The sequence below is a fragment of the Balaenoptera musculus genome, chromosome 15 (genome assembly GCF_009873245.2).
Source record: "Balaenoptera musculus isolate JJ_BM4_2016_0621 chromosome 15, mBalMus1.pri.v3, whole genome shotgun sequence".
Lineage (NCBI taxonomy): Eukaryota > Metazoa > Chordata > Mammalia > Artiodactyla > Balaenopteridae > Balaenoptera > Balaenoptera musculus.
The window spans coordinates 23,801,706-23,818,067 of NC_045799.1; the positions used below are offsets into that span (position 1 = coordinate 23,801,706).

Here is a 16,362-nt window from a genome sequence, read left to right on the forward strand (position 1 = left end):
GCTCAATAATGAGATATTTTATAGTTTTATTTTATACTAGTCTTTAAAATCTGGTGTGTAGTTTATATTTCCAGCACATCTCAGTTTGGACCAGATGCATTTCAAGTGCTCAATAGCCACATGTACCTGGTGGTTACATATCAGGGCTATATGATAAACTAAGGCTTTGAAAATGCAAGTGGCTTACCCAGCTGGAACTTGAGCTAAAGTTTTCCAACTCCCTATCCTGGAAAAGAGGTAGATGAAGGAGGTAAAGGGTAGGGAAGAATCTTTGACCTGTGCTTTGATTTCAGACCAACTTTGATGAGGATGACATGGATGATGCTGGGGATTCAGGTAAGAGATTGGCTTTCTTGTTTTTCCTCTTTCTGTCTCCCTCCCTCCCCCCACACCAGTATTTCTAACGGGGCATTTCTGCTGTTCCCAGATGGGGGCAACCTCCTTTCTGTGGATGGGGAAGCCCAAGACCAGGGTGAGGCTGAAGTCAAAGGCTCTGTGTCCCAGAAAAAAGCCATCGCCACTCTGAAGGTAACTGGGTGCTGGAAGAGGGGATTCTGCTCGGATTCTGGACATTGAGCTGTCACCGAGGCCCTCGCCTTTCAGGTTTACAACAGCTCCCTGGAAGAAGAGTTTAACCACTTTGAAGACTGGCTGAATGTGTTTCCCCTGTATCGAGGGCAAGGGGGTCAGGATGGAGATGGAGAGGAAGAAGGGTCTGGAAACCTTGTGGGCAAGTTCAAGGTATGTTTGGGGAAGGAATGGGGGACCAGAGAGCACAAGTGGGGATGCAGGAAGAAGACTGTCTTACCAGTGTTTTTTCTGCTCCATAACCCCGTCCCACCCAGGGCTCCTACCTCATTTACCCTGAATCAGAGGCAGTGTCCTTCTCTGAGCCCCAGATCTCCAGGGGGATCCCACAGAATCAGCCCATCAAGCTCCTAGTCAGAGTATAGGTTGTAAAGGTGAGCATCCATTGGCCTGGCATGCCTCTAACTCCGGCAAAGGTAATGTACACAAAACCTACAGACTGAAGGGATCAGAGTCCAGCTTTTTCATTTTGCAGATGGGAAATCTTAGGCACAAACTTAAGAAACTTCACAGGGTTACACATCTTGCTCATGGCAGAACCTGAATTTAGAGCTTAGATCCCCTAATTCCTTATTCGTAATTCTAGTCTCGTAGAATGGGGAGTATAATTACAGGAAGAGCACAACTCTGTAAAGCTTTGTGATGGCCTGTCATCAAATACCTCTGTACCGGTCCTCCCATTGCTGCAGTTTTCATACAGCACTCAACAGGGCCCTGAAGTTTCCTTAAAGGCATCTCAGGGAGTGAGGGGAATGAGTGGGTTGCTACCCCTTCACTCCCGGCACAGAGCAGATGCTGTACTTTTATCTAGTTTAAATATAGGCATTCTGACTAAGATGTAATTTAAAGAAACATTCTGTGGCACTCTTCTACCATAATGTAAGCATCCTAGTGCATACATTAGATAGTAGACATCATCTGGACCTTCTACTTCTAGCAACATTGCAGACCAGATGGTCTGAAATAAATTCTTGATATAATAGATCTAGAAATGCTAGATAAACAGTCTTTTAAACAAATGCTAAGCTCATAACACAGGGAATTCCCAATGGGCCAAAATGAGGAAACAGCAGGAATCCCTGAACAAGCCCTGAAGTCAGATTCTCTTGAGAGGATTTGTCCATACCTGGACCCCAAGCCTTAGGTTCTAATATCTAATAGCCTATACAAGGTGGGAGACACAACCAAGACCCTTGCACGAAGCAGCACCCAGGAAGGGCTCTACTCTCAGTGAAAGGTGGGCAAGAGGAAGCCCACCCGCTGGGAAAGAAGCCTGTAAGGTAAATGGTCTATCTCAGCCTCTGTTCCAATTGAGGGAAATAGAAAAATTGTCTTCCCTGAGGATTTACTATTAGAGTTTTGCCCTCACATTGATTTAAGACTTGAATTTTTCTTATCTGCTTAGTCCACAAAACTCAAAGTTGAGAGATTGGCTTAAAGTAGTCCCAAATCAGGCTTCACAGACTTCCCTAGATTTAGATAACCAAATTTGGGTTCACAATCCCAAATTATAAAATATATAAGAAAACAATCTCAGGAAAATTTGTCAGAAAGACACAACACAAAAGAGAATTAGATCTCTAAGGGCTTTGGATGTTATAATTTTCAAATATTAGAAATATAAAACAGCTTAAAATTACTTCACAGTTTAAAACAGTTTAAAATGATTTCACACACAGAGAACAAAAGGCTATAAAAATTGGGCAGTTTTGAAAATAATAAAATAAAATTTCTAAAGATGGAAGACCATTAAAAATCAAATCTTATTAAATGCCCATACATAGCAGAAGGGTTGAATAAACTATGCTATGTCCGTACAACAGAGTACTATGCAGCTGTAAAATAAAATGAAGAAGATCTCTGTCAACTGATACGAAGTGATTTCCAGGACACAGTATAAACTGAAAAAAATCAGAGTACAAAAGAATACCTACAGTGTGCTACTCTCCATGTAAGAAGGAAGAAGATCCAAGAAAATACACGTTTGTTCCTTTGTGCCCCAGAAATACAGAAAGGATAAACTAGAAACTAAAGGGAATGGTTTACCTAAAAAGTGTGGACAGTTAAGGGGTGGAAAGAAAGGGAGAATGGGATTCAAGCAGTATAGTGTCCACTATAAGCCAGGCACAAGGCTAAGGGTTGCTACCCTGTAATTAACAAGCTAATTCAAAAATTTCTATGGAAGAACGAAGCACCAAGAATAGTCAAGACAATTTTGAAGAACAATGTAGGAAGACAAGAATTATTATAGCTATGGTAATTAAGACAGTGTGGTTTTGGCATGGGAATAGATGATTAGGCCAGTGGAACAGGGTAGAAATTAAAAAAACAGACACAGATGGAAATTCCCTGGTGGTCCAGTGGTTTGGATTCCGTGCTTCCACTGCTGGGGGCCCAGGTTCGATTCCTGGTCGGGGAACTAAGATCACGCGAGCCACCTGGCACGGCCAAAAGAAAAAAAAAAACAGACATAGATAGAAACTTATACCAGAGTTGGCACTGCAGATCATTTTGGGGGGACATGGGACTGTTCTATAAGTGGTCCCATGAAAATGGATTATCTATGTGGAAAAAAAATAAAATGAAACTCTAACTTACAGCATCCACCAAAAAATCCAGCTAAATCAAATATTTGATTATGAAAAGGAAAACCGCAAGGAAATATTAAAATATCTTTATGATCTTGTGTGGGGGTAAGTTTTCCTAAATTAGGAACAAAATGATACATGTAACTACCTTCAGACTAAACTTCTGAGCATCCATAAACTCTTTAAATTAAATGATGGACTGGACACAGACTGGGCTCAGGTGTTTACTCTCTGCATAATCAGTAAAGGGCTAGTGTCTGCAGTATGTATAAGTAACTCCCACAAATCTGTAAGAAGCAGACAAAACAAAAAGAAAAGAAAAATTGAGAAAAAATATGACAAGGCAGTTGACTGAAGAAGAAACTCCAGTGGCCAATAAACATATAAAAAAACCCTACACCTTAATTGTAATCTGTCAGGCAAATAATTGAAACCATGAGAAACCAATTTCCCTCCCTTTGATTGGCAAGATTAGACAGGGGCTGGGGCAGCGGTGCTGGTGGGAAGATGTTCTCTATTGCTGCTGTGACCAGTTACCACAAACTTGGTGACCTAAAGAACATAAATCTATTATCTTACAGTTCTAAAGGGCAGAAGTCCAAAATAGGTCTTACTGGGCTGAAGTCAAGGTGTTGGCAGGGCTGCATTCCTTCCACAGGCTCTTGTGAAGAGTTATCATTTCTTTGTCTTTTTGACCTTCTAGAGGTGGCCTGTGTATCTTGGCTCACGGCCTCTTCCTCCATCTTCAAAGGCAGCAGCACCTTCAAATCACTCTCTCTGACTCTCCTGTCTGCCTCTTTCACTTATAAAAACATTTGTGATTATATTGGACTCACCTGGATAATCTAGGCTACTTCCTTCATCTTGTGATCCTTAATTTTAAAAAATTAATTAATTAATTAATTAATTTTTGGCTGCATTGGGTCTTCATTGCTGTGCACGGGCTTTCTCTAGTTGCCGCGAGCGGGGGCTACTCTTTGTTGCGGTGCGCGGGCTTCTCATTGCGGTGGCTTCTCTTGCTGCGGAGCACAGGCTCTAGGCGCGCAGGCTTCAGTAGTCGTGGCACATGGACTCAGTAGTTGTGGCTCGCGGGCTCTAGAGCACAGGCTCAGTAGTTGTGGTGCATGGGCTTAGTTGCTCCATGGCATGTGGGATCTTCCCAGAGTAGGGATCAAACCCATGTCCCCTGCATCAGCAGGTGGATTCTCAACCACTGCGCCACAAGGGAAGTCCCTTGTGAGCCTTAATTTAATCACATCTGGAAAGTCCCTTTTACCATGTAAAGTAACATATTCATAGGTTCAGGGGTACTTAGACATCTTGTGGGGGCGGATTATTCTGCCTGCCACAGAATATAAATTGCTGTAACAACTTTAGATAACAATTTGGCAATATTTAGTTAAATGGAAGATTCTCATAACCAATAACCAGTAATTATACTTCTAGATATAATCTTAGAGAAATTCTCATATGTGTGTATAAGGAAACAGATAAGAATAGCTCATTCTAGTGTTATTTGTAATAATAAAAAATTTAGAAATAACCTAAAGTGTTCTGAAGTAGGAGAGAGAGAGTGTGTGTGTATCGGTCATATAACAGGTACTACAGTTAAATTGAACAAACTACAGTAACATGTATCCACAAGGATACATCTCCCAACAGAAATTTGGATGAAGTAAGCAAGTTCAATGATTCCCAGTTTGTGGAAAGTGGCACCAGTGGGGCGCTTCCCCTTCCTCTTCCTGAAAATCACCCCAAAATAAAGAGAACAGCTAACAAAAAATCCAGCTTCCAATTATGGTGAAATCAGAGCATTAAAACTGCAAACCACCAGGAAGGCTGGAAGATCTTCCAAGAGCTGTGCAGGTGGAGTCATATGCATGAGGGAAAAGGGAGAGGACAGCACTCAGCGGAGTTCAGGCTCAGCAGAATCTGTGTCTCAAGGGGGAAGGGCACACCCCGACAATTAAAGCTTGCATCACTCACCAAAAGCTAAAAATGCTGGATAAAATTTTAAAAACATCTTTTAAAAAAATTTTTAAAAAATTTACTGAAGTGTAGTTGATTTACAATGTTGTGTTAATTTCTGCTGTATATCAAAGTGACTCAGTTATACATATATATATTCTTTTTCATTATAGTTTATCACAGGATATTGAATATAGTTCCCTGTGCTATAAAGTAGGACCTTGTTGTGTATCCATTCTATATATAATAGTTTGCATCTGCTAATCCCCAACTCCCAATCCATCCCTCCCCCAAGCCCCTCCCCCTTGGCAACCACAAGTCTGTTCTCTATGTCTGTGGGTCTGTTTTGTAAATAAGTTCATCTGTGTCATTTTAGATGCCACATATAAGTGATATCATATGGTATTTGTCTTTCTCTTTCTGACTTATTTCACTTAGTATGATAATCTCTAGGTCCATCCTTGTTGCTGCAAATAGCATTATTTCATTCTTTTTTATGGCTGAGTATTATTCCATTGTATATATGTACCACATCTTCTTTATCCATTCATCTGTCAATGGACATTTAGGTTGCTTCCATGTCTTGGCTATCATGAGTAGTGCTGCTATCAACATAGGGGTGCATGTATCTTTTTTTGGTTATATTTTATTTATTTATTTACTTGTTATTATTATTTTTTTGGCTGTGCTGTGTGGCATGCAGGATCTTATTTCCCTGACCAGGGATCGAACCTGTACCCCCTACAGTGGAAGCGCAGAGTCCTAACCACTGGACCACCAGGGAATTCCCTGTATCTTTTTTTTTAAATTAATTAATTTTATTTATTTTATTTTTGGCTGCGTTGGGTCTTCGTTGCTGCGCGTGGACTTTCTCTAGTTGTGGCGAGTGGGAGCTACTCTTCGTTGTAGTGCACAGGATTCTCATTGCGGTGGCTTCTCTTGTTGTGGAGCATGGGCTCTAGGTGCACAGGCTCAGTAGTTGTGGCACACAGGCTTAGTTGCTCCACAGCATGTGGGATCTTCCCGGACCGGGGCTTGAACCCATGTCCCCCGCATTGGCAGGCGGATTCTTAACCACTGTGCCACCAGGGAAGCCCTCCCTGTATCTTTCTGAATTATAGTTTTTTCAGGATATATGCCCAGGAGTGGGATTGCTGGATCATATGGCAACTCTAGTTTTAGTTTTTTGAGGGATCTTCATACTGTTAAAAACACCTTTTAGGACTTCCGAGGTGGCTCAGTGGTTAAGAATCCACCTGCCAATGCAGGGGACACAGGTTTGAACCCTGGTCCGGGAAGATCCCACATGCTGCAGAGCAGCTAAGCCTGTGTGCCACAACTACTGAAGCCCACGTGCCTAGAGCCTGTGCTCTGCAACAAGAGAAGCCACCACAATGAGAAGCCCATGCACCACAACGAAGAGTAGCCCCTGCTCGCCGCAACTAGAGAAAGTCCGTGCACAGCAACGAAGACCCAATGCAGCCAAAAATAAAATATAAATAAGTAAATAAATTTATTTAAAAAAATCTTTTAAATACAATGCTGAGCTTCCAAGAAAGTAAGAGATTTTAGAGTGGAAAAAAAAAAAAACACCCAAAGTAAAAGCAGGAACTGCTTTAAAATGTACCCAGGATTTTGTTTTTATCCATGTTTGGTGAAGCCAACAGATCAGGAGATGGTTGCCATTGAAAAGATAGTCTGTTGTTTGTTTCAATTTTCTGTGGGGCAGGGGTGGGTGGTGGTGCATGCTGTACCCTGCAGGGCCACACGGCGAAGCATGAGGGCCAGTCCGGAGGCAGAAGGAGGAAGGGAAGTGTGAGGGCCAGAGCCTTTATTGTGGTTTCTGCAGGAAAGGCAGGGCAAGGCAGTGTAAGCAGGCTTTGGATTGGCTAGTTTGAATAATTCCTGTGAGCTCTGGGGTACAGGGGCTGTCTCACTATCTCTAGTTGTCTGGAACCTGGCCCTGAGGATGATTAGGGCAGAGGAATATTACTTCCTACAGTATAAGAGCCAGATAGAGGAGGTGTTTGGACGTTGTATGGGCTCTGGATTGGTTGGTTTGTATATGAAAGGTGCTCTGGGAGGTGTGTTGTTTGCTAACTCTAGGAATTAGTAGCCCTGGCAGGTGCAGTTTCTCCCAGGTCAGTATGGCTCCAGATACCAGAGCATCAAGATTAGAGAAAATAAGAAAATATAGTTAATAACAGGGACCTAGGTAAAGCTGGCTTTCACCCCACACTTACTGCTGACCTGGGAAACCTCATCTTCCTCGTGGATGGCTGACAGGCAGTGAGGACAGAAGATGAAGTCCTGGGGCTACCTGGGGGAGGAGTTTGACTGAGCGGCCTTATATAAAGTGGAGCCCCCAAAATTACACCCTCTGCATAAGGATGAACAAAAATAGGAACTTGCAAGGCAGAAGGAGACACCAAGGAAACTTGCCTGTCTTAAACTTGGCATTGGTTAGAGGGGAAAAAGTCTCCCCTAGCATCCATAACCACAAGGTGGCTCTAATACAGTTCAGGGCCTGAGTTCCCACCATCTGTGTGATCTCCAAAACCTCAAGTGGAGGATTTAATTTAAAGTGGCTGCAGGTTGGTAGTTCGCCCAGGAAACTGGCAGGAGTGAAAACAAGCTCTCTCCGGCAGAGAACACCCATAACAGCCCCTCAGCATGAGTTAAACCAAAGATGAATCATGATTAAAAAGTACTGAAATACAAAGAAAAAAGCCACCATGGGAGGGTGGGAGGGAGACGCAAGAGGGAGGAGATATGGGGATATATGTATGTGTATAGCTGATTCACTTTGTTATAAAGCAGAAACGAACACACCACTGTAAAGCAATTATACACCAATAAAGATGTTTTAAAAAAAAAGCCACCATGAGTAAGAATTAGCAAAACTAACAACACATTCAGACCCCCAAGGTCGTTGATATTGGAATGACTAGATAGAGAATGTAAAATAAGTATATATGAAATGTTTAAAGAAATAAAAGAATGAATTTAAAATGAGCAAGGAACAAGAGACTATTAAAAATAAACAGCAAGTTTAAAGGCCCAGTTAGAATGTTGAGAAATTAAAAGTGTAATATTTTTAAATTTAAAACTCAATAATGGAGCAAAAAATTTGAACAGTCACTTCACAAAAGCAAATATATATATAAGGCCAATAAGCACATGCAAAGATGCTCAACATGCTTCATCAGCAGGGAAATGCAAATTAAAACCACAATGAGCTACAATTTCACGAGCACTAGATTGATGAAAATAAAAAGACTTGACGATATCAAGTGTTGTGAAAGATGTGGAGCAACTGGAACTCTCATACATGGCAGGTAGGAGTGTAAAAAGACTAAAAATATATTGCTGTGTATAAATTATACTTCAGTAATTTATGCATAAGTTATGAATTTACTTAATTACACAGTTATCAAAAACAGAAAAAGTAAGTTTACTACATATAGTTTAAACCATGCAATATAGTGCTATATATTGCTTAGGGACGTATGTATATGTAGTAAAAGTATTTTTCCTTTTTTTTTCTGTGAGTGAGAAACCCCAAATAAAGGGTTCTGGCTACTTCAGGGATGAAAAGGGAATTAAGTCAGGTCAGGGGACTCAGGGGACTCAGGGGACATTTGTCGGTAGTATTTAATTTATGAAGCTGGGCACACACATGCTCATTGTATTATTTTTTTATTTAGTTAAAATATTCTTAATTTAAAAAGTAAAAAAAAAGGAATAAAAAGTAAAATATGCTCATTGTAAAAAAATGAAGGTCAAACAATATGGAAAGTTACAAATTGACTAGTAAGATGTATAAGGGTATACATCTTTCCACATATTTTCTGTTTCATTATATCTTTTGTTATACTTATTTGTATGTCTTAAGTATTTCAATAATTAATTTAAAAGTAAATAAAAGTCATCTTGTCCAACCTCTCAGCTAACTCCTTGAGGTGGAAGATCTCTCCCTGGTAACTTCCTGTTTACACTCAATCGGAGATGAGGTCCAGCAAGAGCCACCTTGGGTTATGACAATGACATTTCTTTCATTTCCACCCCATACTGTCTCCCTAGGCTACCAACCTGGCTCCTGCGGACGCCAACAGCAAAGCAGACCCCTATGTGGTGGTGAGCGCTGGCCAGGAGCAGCTGGACACCAAGGAGCGCTACATCCCCAAGCAGCTGAACCCCATCTTTGGAGAGTGAGGCTGGGCCCTGGGCTTGGGAATGGGGAGCAACTTTGCCATCCCGCCCTGTGGCTGTCACTCAGGCAGCTGGTGTGCTGTGGGGGAATGGACAAAAGCTGTTGAGTCCCCTCACACCCCTACCCCTCACAAGACCACCTCCTAGGGTGTGGAGGTGTTCTCATCATGCTCTCTCCTGGCCAGGGTCCTAGAGCTCAGCATCTCTCTCCCTGCTGAGCCAGAGCTGCCCGTGGCTGTGTTTGATCATGACCTCGTGGGTTCTGATGACCTCATCGGAGAGACCCACACTGATCTGGAAAACCGATTCTATAGCCACCGCAGGGCGAACTGTGGGCTGGCGTCCCAGTATGACGTGTGAGTCCAACAGGGCCCTCAGGAGTCATTCTAAGTCTGACCAAAGACATTCAAGTTCGCATCCCACCTGTCTGTCCAGATCCTTTGATTTCATAGAAGAGGACTCCCCTGCGACCAAGACATTATAGCTTAGTGGTCAAGAAATGGGCTTGGGAGTTGGGATCCTGTAACTAATAAGTCACTTGGCTTTCCTGAGCTTCAGTTTCCTCATCTGAAAGACAAGGGTAATATCAGTATCTCCTTCATAGGAGCACCTGGCATGCATATTTGATTTTCACCGTTACCGTAAGCGAGAACTAACCTGTCCCCCAGAGGAGTTACAAACCTGGATCCCAAGTCCTCAAGGGCACCCATCCCTGACCCTGTGCCCAAGTACGTTCATATGCTGGATCCAACTGAGGCACATTCCTTTTCTGCCGCAGGGACGGCTACAGTGCCTGGCGTGACGCATTTCGGCCTTCACAGATCCTGGCGGTGCTGTGCCTACCCTGTGGCCTCCCCCCACCTGAATACTGAGCCGGGGCTGTCAAGGTGGGCAGCAAACTCTTTCTGACACCGCCAGAGACCCTGCCCCCAGGTACCAGGCCCTCTCCGCTGCCCAGTCCAGAGGGAGCAAGATGGAAGAACAAGGTACAGGGGGACCCTGGTGCCCAGCCTAGTGTGCCCCACAAAGAGCCCGCCTCCCTCTGCAAGCAGAGGAGGTGAGTTTTGGCTGAGTAAGGATGATAGTGGAGAGAAAATGGTCTTTGTTGGTGAGTGTGAGATCTCCAGGGAGCCCTAGTGAACCCCTCAGAGCCATCGCTAATTGGGGACACAGGGGTCCCATACAACATAAAATATGGTTGCAGAATTTAGCTCATGCTTCATAAATGGCCAGTGGTCTGTTCTCTAAACAAGGTCTGCACAAAGGCCACAAACCCTCCAGTCCCACTGTCCCCATGACTGCTGGCTTTTCACTGGCAAAAGTTGTTAGAGCTTTCTGTGCATTATGGACTTGCCCTCCCAGCCCATGGGTTTGTCCAATGCAGCAGCTGCCTCAGCCTAGAGCGTCTATTGAGGGCAGGGGGAGGAAGGGAGGAGAGTTGGGAACTGTGCGGAACCCAAGCTCACACACCTCTTGTTGCAGGTAGTGGGGACTCCAAGGTGGCAAGTGAGGTCCCTGAGGAGGCCCAGGCATTGCTGGTGCTGCGGCGCTGGCAGGAGACGCCTGGGCTTGGGATCCAGCTGGTACCTGAGCACGTAGAAACACGGCCCCTCTACCATCGCCGCAGCCCAGGGCTGCTGCAGTTGAAGGAGGGCTCAGCACCCAACCCCGGAACCCCAGGACTCCCACCTGGTCCTGGACCTGGGCCCCCAGTATGCCCTTTCTCCAAGACCTCCACCTGGGCACTGCCACTTCTGACTTTGGCTCCTGATCCTGGTCCCCAAAATCCCCACTCCAGTCTTGGACTTCCATCCTGGACCCCATACCCACACCCTGGACTCTGGTTCTGAAGGATCCCCACCCCTGGCCCACCAAGGCTCAGATCTGGCACTCCCAACCTGACTTCTACCCCAGATTCCTAGGATCTGGACCTGGGAACACTAGATCTTACTTTTGATCTCAACCTTCCACTTCTGGGGCCTCATCTCTGAACCCTCAGGCTAACCTCAACCCTGGAATTCCCAGTTCAGACTCCACCTTCATTCTCATACCCCAGGATCTGCCCCCTTGACCCCAGCTCTTCTCTCCACTGGGGCAAGGCACAGCCTCTGGCCACAGGGCCGTTAGGGGAGGTGGGACCCAGCAAGACCCTTTAGCCTCTTCCTGTGCCCCCAGGGATCCCTTCATGTGTGGATTGACATCTTCCCCTGAGATGTGCCTCCCCCACCTCCAGTTGACATCAAGCCTCGGCAGCCAGTCAGGTAAGAGAGAGTCCTGGTCCGTCCTCCCATGGGGTGGGCACATCTTGGACAGCCCACATCTTGGACAAGGGCGCTCTGAAAACCTGTGCAAGGGCCCCCATGAAGCAGGCAGAGCTGATCCAGGCTTCAGGTAGGTGAGCCATTAAATTCCCTTTTTTTTTCATAAGCCGTTGTGAGTTGGGTGTCTGTCACTTGCAACTGAAAGAGTCCAAATACCAGTTCACCCCCTTTTGACCTGAGCTACTCTGAGTGGAGGGTGTGTGCACTTCAGATGTCAGCAATCTGTCACTTTCTACATCTGGGCTCTGCTTTCCTTGGTGTCACTCTCATGGAGACTTATGCAGTCTGGGGTCAAAGTGGCTTTTAACAGTGGAGGCTTACATCTTACCAACCGGACTACTTGAGCAGAAAAAAAAAAACCACGTCTTTCCCAGTTAGAGCAAAAGTCTCAAGCTGACTCTCATTGGACCAGCTTGGGTCAAATGCTGATTCCTGAACCAATCTTTGTGATCAGGGAGCTGTAATGCATTGACTAGCCAGTCCTGGGCGACGTCGTAGGTGATATACTCACCTCTGGAGCCAGAGAGGGGTTGGTCTGCCCCACCAGGATCACACAGACTGACAGTAGTGGGGGTGGAGTGGGAGTCACCAAAAGAAAATCAGAGTGCTGTCAACAAGTGAGGGGAAATTGATACGGGGCAAAAGAAAACAATAGATATCCAGGAAACCTCATGACAGACAAGGACAGGGCTATTTGGGGTAGGATCAAGAATGTTGCAGCCCTTCCTTCTGTCCCCCAGGGGCTGTGTGCTGTCATCCCCACTTGGTGTCTCTCTGCAGACTGTCTCTCTCTGCTTGCACAGCACTTTGGCTTGTGGTGGCTCCAGCTCTGCATCTGATGCTTTTTGAGTCAACCTTTCAGGGTCTTGATTCCAAATTTATGGGAGGGAGAAGCCCATTGGCCCAGCTTGGGTCAGCAGACCATTCCTGGTGCCATCTGGGGGGGTGGGGGCGGTCGGTGATACCTGGGGCTGTCCCTTCAAGGGACCACAGACATCCTGATCACCCGCTGGGCACACATCAGGTGCTCAATGCGTGTCAGTGGCCCTGGCCCAGGTCCTTCCTGCAGCCCCTCCCAGGACCCCTCTCGAGAGTCTGAAAACCCTCCCCCAATACATCCCTCAGCTATGAGCTCAGAGTCATCATCTGGAACACGGAGGATGTAGTTCTGGATGATGCAAACCCACTCACTGGAGAGATGTCGAGTGACATCTATGTGAAAAGGTAGGCCTACAGGCCGAGAGGGCACATGGCTGTGTACTGAGGTGAGATTTCGAACAGGGGATTGGGCCCTGGGCTGAGCCAGAGCCCTGTCCCCTAGGCCCTCGATGGCGCCCGGAGCGGGGTGGAGGGACCAGTCTGGTGGTGAGTGGAGGGGCAGGCTGGGTGAGGAGCCGGTTTCTGGGCTCCGTCCAGCACGGATGCCCATCCCCTCCGCCTGCACCTTTCCTCTGGCTCCAGCTGGGTGAAGGGGCTGGAGCACGACAAGCAGGAGACAGACGTTCACTTCAACTCTCTGACAGGGGAGGGGAACTTCAACGGGCGCTTCGTGTTCCGCTTTGACTACCTGCCCACTGAGCGAGAGGTGAGCGTCCGTTGCCAGCCTGGACCCTTTGCCCTGGAGGAAGCTGAGTTCCGGCAGCCGTCTGTGCTGGTCCTGCAGGTCTGGGACTATGACTGCATCTCCGCCAACGACTTCCTTGGTACCGCTTAGCTGCCCTCCTACCTCAACCCCTAGCCCCGATTTCTGCCCTCATTGCCCTGTCCCCTCTGCCCTGGGTTCCCTACTCTAACCCAATCCTCAATCCTGGATTTCAGACTCTAGGTCTGCTTTCTGGCCTAATTACTGAACTTATTCAGCTCTGAGCACCATAACCTCCATTTCCACCCAAACCTCCCACTCAGTCCTCTAATTTGACCTGAGCTCGGGTTACACTGGAGTCTGACTCCATGGCCTTTAGTCCCTGCTTTGGCAGTCTGGTCCCATCCTGGGCCCTGTATCATCAGGGTCTGACAACCTGCTGACATTTGGGCTGTGGTGTGTGGTCCATAGCTGTGGCCTGACCGCCACATTCTAACTTTGGATGCCCCGATTTACAATCCCGCTGTGCTGCCCCTCCCCCAAGATGCTCTCAGCCATCTTGTCACTTTCTACCTCTGGGCTCGGCTTTCCTTGGTGTCACTCTCAGGGAGGGGAGGTTGGCTCAGATAGACCTTGAGCTCCTGCCTAACCCAGAGAGCTCTGGACCTGCAGGATCCCTGGAGCTGCAGGTACCGGACATGGTGCGAGGGGCCCGGGGCCCCGAGCTCTGCTCCATGTGGCTGGTCCGGGATGGGGCCGGACCGAGGTGTAATCTGTTCTGCTGCCGCCGCTTGCGGGGCTGGTGGCCTGTAGTGAAGCTGCGGGCGCCGGAGGACGAGGAGCGGGAGCAGCAGGAGGCTCAGGCTGGCAAGAAGAAGAGGAGGACGAGGAGGAAGGGCCGGCCAGAAGACTTACGAGTTCTCAGGCTCAGGAGGCAACGTCTACATCCTCACGGTGGGTGCGGCCAGGCCAGGAACCGGGCCAGGCAGGGGCCAGGCCTGAGCCGGCCTGAGAACTTGGTTTCCGTCGCCCCTTTTCCAGGGGAAGGTGGAGGCAGAGTTTGAGCTGCTGACGGTGGAGGAGGCTGAGAAACGTCCAGTGGGAAAAAGGCGCAAGGAGCCGGAGGCCTCGGAGAAGCCCAAGGGTGCGGGCGGTGCGGTGCAGGAGGCGGGGCCAGAGCCTGGGGGAGGGGGGGAGGGGGCAGCCGGGGGGCTTCCTCATCATTCCGACACCACCTGCTTCCCCGCAGCCGCCCCAAAACCTCCTTCAACTGGTTTGTGAACCCGCTGAGGACTTCCGTCTTCCTCATCTGGCGCCGGTACTGGTGCATCCTGCAGCCGCTGGCGGCGCTGATCCGTCTTGCTCCTCGTCTTCTACACCAGGCCTGGCCTGATCAGCCAGGTCACCATCCGCCCCCTCCACTGCCCCTAACTGACCTTGGACACTCATCCCATAATGCCAGCTCCTCAACTCCTGCCCCTGGTGTCCTTCCCACCAACAGGAACCATCCTGGCGTTCCCTGCTTTCTCTGTGTAAACCTTACGGGGTATCCACTCTGTCCCCTGAACCCATGCTGCAGATAATAAATGACACTAGGCGCAGAGAACAGATGTGTTCTTGGGTGCCCTCGGGTGCTGAGATTCTCTGCACTAATGAATACACAGGATGGGAGGCTGCCCACGTGGCCCTGCTGCCAGGAAGAATAGGGCCCCGCGGGGGGTCACAGCCGAGGAGCCCTGGCCACTGAGGTGTCAGGTCCTCGAGCAGCCCACCTGCTGCCCCTGCTCCTGCCAGCGGCTGGGTCCCTCTCACCCAATCTGCTGTGGCTTCTGCTGTTCCATGACAGCTAAACCCTTTATGTGCTCCGTGAACTTGTACCAACCCTGAGAACAGGCAGATCACTTAGGACACTTGACTACAAGCGGTAGAAATCCCAACCCAAGCTGGCTTAAGCAAAAAGGGAATTTACTGGCTTACACAGCTGTAATTCCCAGGAGTTGGTTGGCTTCAGGTGCTGTTTGTCTCAGGGTTCGAACAAAGTCACCAGGACTGGTTCTCTGCCTGAGCTTGGCGCTGCAGTCCTCAGGGGAAGCTCATTTGCAGACAGGTTCTCTCCTCGGAAGTGCGGGATGGCTGCAGCAACCCCATGTCTCCCCATACTCACGTCCAGAAGGAAAGAAAGCTTTCCTAGGCCTGACGGATCCTAGCTCGCTCTGGGTCACTGGGGTGGGGGTGTGGGATAGGATATGCTGATTGGGGCCCTCCCCTGGAGCTTAGGGTGGAAGATCAGCCCTCTTCCCAAATCACACAAGCTGACAGTGGGCAGGGAGGTTCCCAGAGGAAACCCAGGATACCGTTAACAAGGGGGAATGGTTCCCGGGTGACCAAAAAAACAAGGCTCACTACAGCTGACAATATCACCCGCAATTCACAAATGAGACAGGGGCCCACCAATAACACGTCCAAGGTCACAGCTCGTAAGTGGCCACATCAGAGCTGGGTCTCGTGTCCGGCTGCCTCCAGAAGTTTTGCTGTCATTGCCCTACTCTGCTTTCTGTCCTCCGCTTCTCCCCCCACTACTGTCTTACACTGAAACTCCCTGAGAAATGACTGGCTGAACTGACCAGCTACTAATGTCCCTGGTTCCCTGGGCTGTGCAGTGGTGAGGTCTCAGGGCCGGTTCCCCACACATCTTAAGGGCTGTAATGGGAAGGCCTGACTAGCTCCAGAGCCAGAGTCTGATGTGAGCTCTGCTCCAGAATGGCCACTGCCACCTTCCCTCCCCGTTTTTCAGTTCTGTGTCCACCCAGGAAATTGCAAAGGACCTGGCTGTACCCCTCTGGGCACCAGGAGCCAGCAGGTGCTTGGCACATCGCAGGGTCAGTGAGCAGGAGGGGATCAGGTGACTGAGCCCAGGGTGGCAGGGAGGGGCCCCAGCTTTAGCCACCACTGAGGTGGCAATCCCCAGCCTGCAGCCAGGGCCTATTACCAGTGGGGTCGAAAACTCACAAGGCTGGGGGCCAGGATGACTCCAGAAAGCTCATCCTGGACAGGTCCATCTTAGCCCTGGGGCTGAACCCAAAAGGCCTGAAGGCCACAGTCC

At 48.0% G+C, this 16,362-nt stretch overlaps 1 protein-coding gene across 1 annotated transcript in view; it reads left to right on the forward strand.

Moving 5' to 3' along the window:
- The window catches only part of LOC118880983 (fer-1-like protein 4), a 46,094-nt gene extending 29,912 nt beyond the window's left edge, over window positions 1–16,182 (forward strand). The window contains 15 exon segments of the mRNA XM_036825230.1: window positions 294–336; window positions 428–528; window positions 604–741; window positions 846–962; window positions 9,228–9,355; window positions 9,542–9,712; window positions 10,135–10,289; window positions 10,839–10,998; window positions 11,513–11,617; window positions 12,803–12,901; window positions 13,139–13,380; window positions 13,932–14,173; window positions 14,175–14,213; window positions 14,301–14,403; window positions 14,509–16,182. Coding sequence (XP_036681125.1) covers window positions 294–336; window positions 428–528; window positions 604–741; window positions 846–962; window positions 9,228–9,355; window positions 9,542–9,712; window positions 10,135–10,289; window positions 10,839–10,998; window positions 11,513–11,617; window positions 12,803–12,901; window positions 13,139–13,380; window positions 13,932–14,173; window positions 14,175–14,213; window positions 14,301–14,403; window positions 14,509–14,540 — 1,875 coding nt within the window. The 3' untranslated portion in view covers window positions 14,541–16,182.
- The last annotated feature ends 180 nt before the right edge of the window (window positions 16,183–16,362 follow it).